This window comes from Cebidichthys violaceus, unplaced genomic scaffold, assembly GCF_023349555.1.
Source record: "Cebidichthys violaceus isolate CVI_PGR_0920_01 unplaced genomic scaffold, fCebVio1.0.p SCAF_69, whole genome shotgun sequence".
Classification (NCBI taxonomy): domain Eukaryota; kingdom Metazoa; phylum Chordata; class Actinopteri; order Perciformes; family Stichaeidae; genus Cebidichthys; species Cebidichthys violaceus.
Window position 1 is genome coordinate 552,447 of NW_027176916.1, and position 10,611 is coordinate 563,057.

Sequence of the window (10,611 nt, forward strand, 5' to 3'; positions counted from 1 at the left end):
ACAGCAGTGCTTGGCTTTACCGCACTAGTTTAGTTTCTACAACCTGACCTGAAAACGCTGCCATCATTGAAGTGTAAAAGTCCCAGATCAGCCAGCCACACTGACTCAGGACAATCTGAGCAAAACTGTGTGAGGTTTGTTATAGTTTCTTATATTCTGATAACAATTTAATCAGAACCAGTAGCCAAGTTTAGGGTGTTATGGTGCATCTTTTACATCATATTTACACATCATACACTCGCACAATTCATATTTCAGTTCATAATAATATTTTATATACACATTTGTGATCTGAGATAACATGCACAGATTGCAAGCACAATTTGATTTACTCCAAAATGTTTAAGTCAAGTTTTAATTCTTTTAATTAAATTTCTTGGTCATGTAATGTGATTAAATCCACTTGTACTGATTGTTTCTTAGCACAGTAGGAAAGATACTAGTGCAACTAGAAGTAATAGCGCAACAGTTATGATTAACACATTTAGACAATCAGAGTCGACTTTCGAAAAGCACCGTAGGTTTTGAATGTTCTCTTCTTGTGATGAATGGGCACTTTATGCTGTAGTGACAAAAGACAAATAAACAAACCATCATGTGCTTTTCAGAATACAGAAAAATATCACTATACATGTTACTGGTTAAGAGTAAATGAAGATCGCACAAATTGAAAATGTTCAGGTTTGCCTAAAAAAAAAAGCACTTTCAGGATGATTATTTCTTTGGAATGATGTAGCTGAAGGTTTAAACCTCTCCCAAATCCTAGCACAATATGTGAACAGTCTCTCTGCAAAGTTTGACTTTGATAAAGTGAAGCAGAACAAAATTAGAGAGGTTTTAGTACAGAGATTTCAGACGAGGTCTCCAAAATGGCCATTTTGACACAATGTGTGCCATTGTAATTTTCTCATGTATCAAACTATATATTTCACTTGTATATCACTAATGGTGTTCAATACATCCAAATACAGCAGTTTTGGCTTTATATGAAGGCCAGAATCCACTCTGAGCCCTCTCTCTATCTCTCTGCCTAGTCTAATTTCCCCCCCCTTCGCAGAGCCCGATCACAGCAACCCATTGGTCGATTTCAGTGATTGACACCTCTTTTGACGGGATAGAGCCAATATAATTGAGCTAGACCAACGTGGAAAAGATTGACAGCACTGTTAGCCAGTCAGAATCAACAACGTGCCGTAAATTGTGAAGCGTACAATCTGATATGCTGAAAGTGAAATCCCACCCCTGGTCCTGCTGAAGTCACAGAAATAGATGGAATCATAAGAGCAAAACACAGGATATCCGTTGAACTGACATTACGGCGAAAATGTGGGGGATTATTGCTTTTTCTTCTGCAAAACGACAAAAGTAAGGTGCATTTTCTGATCATCGATAAAGGGATTTGTGTTGCTGGTGTCTGTTGGCTCATATCTTGGAGATGCTTTATTGTAGCAGAATATGACATATGTGCGGAATCCGTAGGTTCTTGGCTTTCTTTTGAGCTATCGCATGTGTGTACTGCATGAAGTAGCACAGCGGTAGAGCCAGAAATGTGGCGAGTGGTTTGCCTAGGGGGCGCTAGATGAATTTTGATATTTGGTAATATATTTAGTTTTTATTCGAGTTGTGTTTGGAGTGTGTACAAACAGCTTACATATCCTTGTAGACCAGGGGCCTGTTGTTCGAAACCTAGATAAGGGATTAAGCCGGGATATGTTGGTTATCCTGGCTGAATTTAGCCTGCAGTCGGTTGTTCGAAAGCTGGATAACTTTATCCTGGTCAAGTTACCATGGTGATTTATTCTCTGCAGCTAGCCTGCTCCAGACCAGGCTAACTGCCAAGCTTAGTTGATTCTGTTGTCTTATCTTTGGAGTCAGCGGCTGCGCTGATCAGAAATTAATGTGTTTTATACAGTCATTCCATGTTCTGATGAAGGCTACGCATTGGCCTCGTTTTTAAACAAATAACACGTAGGCTAAATTATTATTTTAAAAAAAGAAATAAAACAAAACATGATCAAATTAAAAAAATAAATAAAGTTAGCCTATTACGATAGTTCTTTTTCATAATTGGGGCCTATTTGTGTGTTCGTCATTGTAAATAAACACCCTTCATATTGTTTGCCAGCTCAAATCTGATTTTATTGCAGTCATTACAGTAATTAGAAATGGCTGCACTTGCAAAGGTGCTTGCAATTAATTACACTACTCATTTAATCAGTCCGTCTCCAAACTTCAAGACAGCAGCGGTGCTTCATTTTATGAGAGGTGTGTTACCTTACGTCAGCATTCAGATCCGCTGTTCATTGGAGGAAAGTGTCCACACCTGTCGTCTCATCAGTGAATCTGTGATCAATCTCTGTGGTCTACTGAAGAAAGCCGTGGCCGCGCACTTACTCAAATTAGTTAGACCTGGCTTGACAAAGCCGCCCCTCGTCAGCCTGGCTCGGCGTTCGAACAACCAATTAAGCCAAGATGAACTTATGAGACTTTGTCCAACCTGGCTTTCCCACTTATCCTGGATGTCTTTATTCTACTTTCGAACAACAGGCCCCAGGTTCGGTTGTTTCATTTGGTATGCGACATCATTATATCTGTTCCTGAGGAGTGCATTTTTTGCATTTTGCATGAGTGCATTTTTGCATGAACCTTAACCCACCTTTCTCTCTTATGCATCTGTTGAATAGTTTGAGGTAGAGGTCGTCCAAAACTCTCTGGCAGGAGGAGAGTAGCAAATGCAGACACAACAGCCAGAGTCCCAAATACAATATATGGCAGGTACTTAAAGTATCCACCTGTACAAGGAGAAGAGAACATTTGGATGAAGGAAGTCCTATTGCAGACTGTAAATATTTATGTGTGTGAATTAATCAGTGTGTATAGCATCCAAACTAAAAATAGGTGAAATCAGATTGTTATCTGTTTGAAGCTACAACAAGGAACTTTCATTTTGTGCTGATTTTGGTTGATTTTAGTAGTGTTTCAGAGCACCAGAGTCCCTTTAGAAAACCTCTTATTTTACTGCAGCAGGGTCTGACAGTCTGCTCCGCTTAGTCCTGGTTCTGGTTCTCTAGTGACCCCCTTCCCTCCAGCGGTCCAAGCAGTACGACGTGGGTCTTGTTTTTTTTACCCATCCCTATAGGGAGCAGCGGGCTATCCATGACAGGCGCCCAGGGAGCAGTTAGGAGTTCAATGTCTTGCCCTAGGGACACTTCGACACTGGACACGTAACAGCTAAGGATTGACGCTGTGCTCCTGGCTGGATTTGGAGACGTTGCTGCTGCCGGGAGCAGAGCTCTCCTCCAACTGCTAGAGCTCTGCAGGTCGAAGGCTGCAGTGAAGCTGAATTTGGTCGCTGCCGGAGCCCCAACTGGAGTCCGAACTGATGAGTTTCTGGTGAACCTGTATGGTTTCATCTTTGCATTTTGCACAGAAACCGACCCGGTGGCACCAATGACAAGCATTAAGAATAACTATAGATAAATATCCAATCTATGAAGGTCATGGAGAGGATTCAGTCTTAATTTGAGACAGTTTCATAACAGGTTAAAAGTTCCTCACAGTAACTTCAAATGATAATTCAGGTCAAACTAATTAAATTATCACAGAGTAATACATGATAAGAGACCAGTTTACTCACTTAGCTGTAACAAAAAAGGTGCAATGGAAGTGCCCACTCTGGCAACAGCACTGCACGTCCCTGTCGCTGTGTTCCTGAGCACTGTTGGGTAAAGCTCTGCTGTGTAGGCAAACATCAGGGATGAACCGGTGGTCATGCCAAATTTACCCAGCATCTCCAGAGCAACAGACAGTTCTGATAAACCTGAAAGGAAAGAAGAGTTTGTCTAAGAAAGTCCCTGAATGATCCACTCTGCAGCAGATTAAAGGCATTTGTGTTAAAGACACTTTTTACCCATCTGCCTTCCCTTCATTCAACCATTTTCTCCGCTGCTTAGAAAACTCCAAAGCTTTCTTAAAAATTCTTCAACGTCAGAAACAGTCTTAGAGAGGAACTCCTTCATTTTTACACATTAAAGTCAGTTCACAGGTCTTAGGGAAAAACTACTGCCTAGTAGCTCAAGAATATATTATTAGCTTCTACTAGCAGATCGCGGGTACAAGCGGCCGAAATGGGTTTCCTCAGGAGGGTGGCTGGCATCTCCCTTAGAGATAGGGTGAGAAGTTCGGTCATCCGTGAGGGAGTCGGAGTAGAGCCGCTGCTCCTTTGCATGGAAAGGAGCCAGTCAAGGTGGTTCAGGCATCTGGTAAGGATGCCACCTGGGCGCCTCCCTAGGGAGGTGTTCTAGGCACGACCAGCTGGGAGGAGACCCCGAGGGAGGCCCAGGTCCAGGTGGAGCGACTATATCTCCAAACTGGCCTGGGAGCGCCTCGGGATCCCCCAGTCAGAGCTGGCTGATGTGGCCCCGGGAAAGGGAAGTTTGGGGTCCCCTGCTGGAGCTGTTGCCCCCGCAACCCGATCCCGGATAAGCGATTGAAGATGAGATGAGATGAGATGAGATGAGATGAGATGAGATAGCATAACAAAGCCAAGTGAACTGTTGGCACTGGAGTTGTGTTGTATGTAATGTGGGCACCAGATTTTGAGAAGGAAGATAAATGAAAGGAAGAAAAAAATAAAGAAATCTCTGGTTCTGCTGCATTTTTATCTTCATTCTAAATGTTATAGGAGTGCAATGATGAATCTGTTGAATACTCATTTAAGGGCTAAAATTATTTGCTTGGAAATATAATAATACCGTGATGCACCACGTCATGTCATTGCTTACTTTCAGGCACCAGTTGAAGGAAGTACAGCGACACTCCTCCAATGAGCAAAATACAAATGACAGACAGCCGTCGTGAAACGTATCGCAGGGCCAGCCAGCTGGAGGTGTATGCTGGTACCTCTACAGCTGCTGAGAGGAAGCAGCTGATGTAGGGGTTAGCATGAAGTTGGGATGAGTTCAGGGACAGGCCATGGTATCCAGTACTCAGAGTGAACCTGGAGACACAGAGATACAGACAACAAAGAGGTTTCAATGGAAATCTGCACAGAAACAGCATTTGACACATACCATACAGTAGCTCCAGTATCAAACCAAGACCATTAGACTTAAAATTAACAAACAAAACAGAGAGAAAGAAAACTAAAGAAGTACAAAACCAAGTAATATCAGTGCTGTAAATGAGCAAATGTAAAAAAATACACTCACCACACCAGGCACAGAATGAGCGTCATGTTTCTGATGTTTTGTGTCCTCAGTAGGCTGAAGACATTGTGCTGTTCCTTAGGGTGTGTCTTTGTTGCGCCAACCTGCAAGATACAAAACCTCTCACCAGCAGTTTGGCATATCATTCCACCACTTTGGTACAGGATTAAATATCTCAACAACTGCTGGAAAATTTGTCATGAAATTTGGTACGTATATTGCTTCCTCTGGGATGAATTGTACTAACAATGTGTCTCCTCAAGCACACACATTGTCTCCTGTGTCTGGTCCTACACAAATTAAATCAGGGCAGACTTGCATGCATGCTGTAATCTTCAAAGATGACCGGTGGAGCCTCAACTTTGTTCATTTTAGCAGCCATTCTCACTGTCGTCTCAGCCTCCTCCACTCTTCCCTGTGAGAGCAACCAACGAGGAGACTCTGGGATGAACCTGCCTCAGTATTCAACAGAGAAACAAAAAGGTTCAGGCTGGATCAAAGGGGCTTAAAATACAGGTGGATGCAAGTTAGGATATTTCTCTTGTAAAAAAGCCAAATTACTATTTTCATTTCCTGACAAGAGCAAAGTCATTACATTTATGCACAACCAGCTGTGCTCCCAGTAGACCACACAACACTAACAACACAAAAATCGGTGCAATAATCACTGTGCAATACAAATACTCTGTATATATAATATTTGTAATTTTATTTTTATTTTTATTTTATTTATATTTAGTAATTGTGGACTTTTACTTAGTTGAAATTCTTTACTGTTTATTGCTATTTATAATACTTGTTGCTCTTGTTTTTTTACCATGTATCTTGTTTGCACTGTCCACTTTGCTGCTGTGATCCTGTAAATTTCCCCACTGCGGGATTCCAATGGATTTTAAATGAAGCACTCAATATGTGGTTGAAGTGTAGACTTTCAGCTTTAATTCAATAGATGAAATAAAAAATATATGAACCGTTTAGGAATTACAGTAATTTTTATACAGTACCCCACATTTTCAGAGTCTCAAAAGTAATTGGACAAACTAACATGATTGTGAATATAATCATTATTTTTAATACTTGGAGGAAGTATTTGAGTTGACTCCTTTTGGAGTCGTACCAGGGAGGTACCAGATGGACTTGGGGATACTGGCAGCTGGCTGAGTGCTGGTGATGTTGAAGAGGGTTGCCTCTATGCCAATGAGGGTCACTGAGGGTAAATCTCTGACTGCTGTTTGGTGCATAAGATCAGAGAATCCGCCCTTCTTGGAGTCTCTGGGTGGCATCCTAGAGAGGATTCCATCTGGGAACTCTATAGTTCTTCTGGAGGACTTCAACACTAATGGGCAACGATGGAGAAACCTGGAGGGGGTGATTAGTAGGAATGGCCTGCCCAATCTGAAATTGAGTGTTGTTATTGGACGTTTGTGCTCGTCATGGACTGTCCATAACAAATACCATGTTTGATCAGAGGGTGATTCATTAGTGTACTTCATACTAGAACACACTAGGCCAAAGATCATTGATCGACTTTGTGGTCGTATCATCAAATGTGAGGCCATATATTTTGGACAATCAGGCAGAGATGTCAACTGATGGCGAGGTAGGCTGCCGGATGGTCCTGGTAAACCCAAATGTGTGGATGAGCTGAGCCGGAAGTCAAAGCTATCAATTTACTAATTGATCTATGTTACAACCTTTCAAGAGACCGAAAGACTAAAATTGCAGCTGAAATTAGTTTCCTCCATAGTGTGGTTGGGCTCAACTTCAGAGATAGCAAGAAGGACTCAGACATTCGGAAGGATCTCAAAGAGTCCTTTCGCCATTGCATAAAAGTTGAGGTGGTTCGGGCATCGGTACAGGATGCCTTCAGGGCACTTGCCTTTGAAGCCTTTGCCTTTTTCTGGGAATGTCCAACTGGTAGAAGACCATAAACACACTGGAGGAATTATATATCTCATCTGGCCTTGGAACCCCTAAAGATCCCCCAGGAAGAGCTGGTATCTGAACTATCTCTCACAGCCATCTGCCAATGCCAACCAGCCCCGGATAAAAAGGAAGTAAATAGATGGGTGGATGGATGGTATGGTGTTGGAGAAAAATAACTTTTAGAATGATCAGTTCTTATTGTTTAACATACAAGGCTCCTTGAAGTCTGGGGCTCCTGTGTGAACTCTCTTCACACTTGTTATCTCAGATGTTCCTTGTTTAGCAGTCACTGTGACCTTCTGTAAGGGGCGATTGTGTATCTTACTAAACGTCAAGATGACATTTGCTTGTGCGGAAGGGGAGAAGAACGAGTTCAAGACATGTCACGTAGCTTTATGAAAATTATTCTGTGTCAATGCACTTGTGTGTTATCCGAAGTATAAATATCAGAGACTCAGAGACAGACCTCTGAGCAGCCTTGATGCATGACTTCTATGTGTTTCAACTCTGTCTCCTTCTTGCAAGAATAAATGTCCTGTGATAATGACTTTTACATCGGCTTCGGGTGAATTTCTCGAACATATGGTAAACTTAAGATGAACACATTTTCTTGTCATGAGTACAACCTACCACCAGAGGGGGATGTAGAGCAGGCCAGGCAGAGAAATTGCTAACAGGAGGGATTTCCAGTCCCTTAAAAAGTATGCAAAAAGAGGCAGCATCATGTAGCCAATGGCATAACCCAGACACACACCCAGTGATGAGAACAGGACCCGTACATTTCCAGTCAAGATCTCATTGCCTGAAAGAGAGAGAATTGCATGTCAAAGGAGCGGGTAAATAAGTTATTTTTAACAAGTGCAAAAACTTGCACAGTACACACAATATATGTATCAACATCACTGACTATAGAAGAGTATTATTTGTTGTTCAAAACCACGAAATGTTCACATTTACCCAGCACAAAAGCAGATACATAGTTGGAGATCTGTCCCAAACCATTCATGAAGAGGAGGATGACGAACACCATCCATGAAGGTGAAAAGATTTCAACAAAAGTAAACATCGTCTGAATTGCCATGGTGGCGAAGAAAACAGGCTTTCTTCCAAACCTAGAATGAGAAATCATACAATGAAATATGAGTAAATTAGAAGATTTTGTTTAATTGTTTACAGTACAGGTTGCTTTTTTGTATACGGTGTTTGTCGTTTGGCAAAAGTTAAGCAAAGACATTTTCAGGAACAATGAAACTGTTTTAAGAATATGGTGTGTATATAACTTCATTATGAGTTGGTGTTTTCAGTACCTGTCTGAGAGCTGTCCTGAGAAGAAGGATCCAACAAGAACTCCCATGAAGTAAATTGTTGAGGTGAACGGCTGCTTCCACTGGTCTCGGCACACAAGGTCAAACTGTAGTTTCCATGCATGAATAAAGAAAAATAAATTAAAAATATCAATCAAACATTTCCTTCCTAAGCAAATGTATAGGAGAACATTCCTGCCTACTGCTATAAGACTCTATAACAAATCACCTCGGGCCAAATCATTCACTGTTGGTTAAACCTCTGCACTACTGTTTATTTAGTTGATTTAATATTATTCTGTTATTCTATTCACTGTGTATATAGTGTGCATTTTTTATTAAACATCTTTACACTATTATAATTGTATATATTGTGTATTGTGACGTGTCTTTTTTTATTTTTATTTTTTTATATAAAATATTAAGATTTTGATACCTGTAACCTATTGCTGCTCTGGAACCTATTGCTGCTTGTAACTAAATAATTTCCCCTCGCGGGATCAATAAAGTTATTATCTATCTATCTATAGTGTATGTGTTCCATTCAGGTTTATTGATATATTATAGTTCAGTTACTGAACTGTAGTGTAATATTCAGTATGACTCACCTCAGAGACGATGGTGGACTGGTAGATGTCTCTGCTGTAGCTCCACCCGTCCACACATCCCTCCTGCTCCAGGTCAGTGATGTTGACGTCCCTCCCAGGAATGAATCCCTGAGCAGAGAGATTTCTGACCACATCCAGCCTGACCCTGCTGCATCTGCTCAGCTGCTGTTTCCCATTCACCACCTCACAGTCACAATGACGCAAACCTCATTAGTGTCATTAGTAACATTTCACATAAAACCCTGAACTGTAGTCGGACCGCTTTATAAGACTTGTTAAACTTCATACAGCAGCTGTACAAAAATACATCAACTTTAAAGCTACACATTTGATCATCAAAGTATTGTAATATAATAACAATTCTGGCAAAACAACAGTAATATCACTAAAAGCCTGAACTCACAAATATCTAAAGTTCTCACGCTGGTGAGCCCAAATCAGTGAAGAATGTTTGACGCTGATAATCTATATACATAAAAAAGAAAGATTTAATTTACATTTTTGTCCATGAAAAAGTTCATCATTAACTATTGATCTATTAGATAATTAGCCTAAAATATCACAACAAATATAAAATATGTGTTTTTAGCAATATTGTATAAAATACTTTGAAGTAAGACTTTTCTTTTTCGGCCTGTCTCGCTTTTGGAATTGTTGAATACTTGTAACTTAAGGTAAAACTGCTACACTCAAACTTTTTTTTTGTGATCAAAAGCAAAATTACCTCTATCGGGATGATTGCATTAAGCCAATCTTGGGTCAGGTTGATGTCAGGAACCAGGCAGTGGTGGCTGGGAGTGTCAGCCAAGAAGACAATCGAGAAAACACCGAATCCATTGGGAAAGATGCTGGCACAGAGCAAGAAGAAGACAACCTGCTGGAAACGTCCCCACTGACCCAGAAAAGCTACGGAGTCATCATAATCCTTCATGGTCTCAGAATCCTAACCATCCCCTCCACTGTCTTTATTGTGTCTACTAGTTTTTCTACTGCACTGGAAAGTAACAGAGTGGTTTGCCCTCCCCTCAACTGCCGCGCAAGCCACGCCTTGTAGGACATGCATTTTGTTTGTGGCTCTCATGGAAGATTCTCCTGTGCTAAGTATGTTTTTCGACTGTGACTTAGCTTATGTTCCTTTCTCACTAACAATGCCATATATGTGACACATGATTGTGTACCTTGCTGAATGATAACAAGACCATAAAGAGTATTTCTGCTTAGCTTAGATAAGAGGAAGTCAATGTATAACATGACCATATGGGATGTCTGCTTTAGCTTCCATAAAAGGAAGTAACTGAATAGGGTTGCAGACAGTTAACTACAGAATGTTGTACAACATGTTAAACCCTAGGCCTTTTTTTAGGCCTCCGCTCGAAAAATGCATACCCATACTAGAATGAGTGTAGCGTTGCAACTGTAAGGGCTATTTTAATATTTTTTGGATTAAAATAACCCTAACACTTGTGAGATGTGTTGATATGTGTAAATATCAGTATATATGTTACTGGTTAAGAGAATATTAAGATGGCACACAGCACAAATTGAAAATTCCAATTTTTGCCTGAA

At 40.8% G+C, this 10,611-nt stretch overlaps 1 protein-coding gene across 1 annotated transcript; it reads right to left on the reverse strand.

Annotated features, from left to right (window-relative positions):
• Window positions 1-492: 492 nt before the first annotated feature.
• On the reverse strand, window positions 493-9,976 carry LOC137890771 (organic cation/carnitine transporter 2-like). Its single transcript, XM_068734978.1, has 11 exons — window positions 9,770-9,976; window positions 9,046-9,228; window positions 8,441-8,544; window positions 8,091-8,245; window positions 7,764-7,935; window positions 5,527-5,659; window positions 5,211-5,311; window positions 4,785-4,999; window positions 3,638-3,820; window positions 2,657-2,792; window positions 493-562 (listed from the first exon to the last, which is right to left on the reverse strand). The coding sequence occupies exons 1-11, from the start codon at window positions 9,974-9,976 to the stop codon at window positions 493-495; spliced, it is 1,659 nt and encodes a 552-aa protein (XP_068591079.1).
• Between the last annotated feature and the right edge of the window lie 635 nt (window positions 9,977-10,611).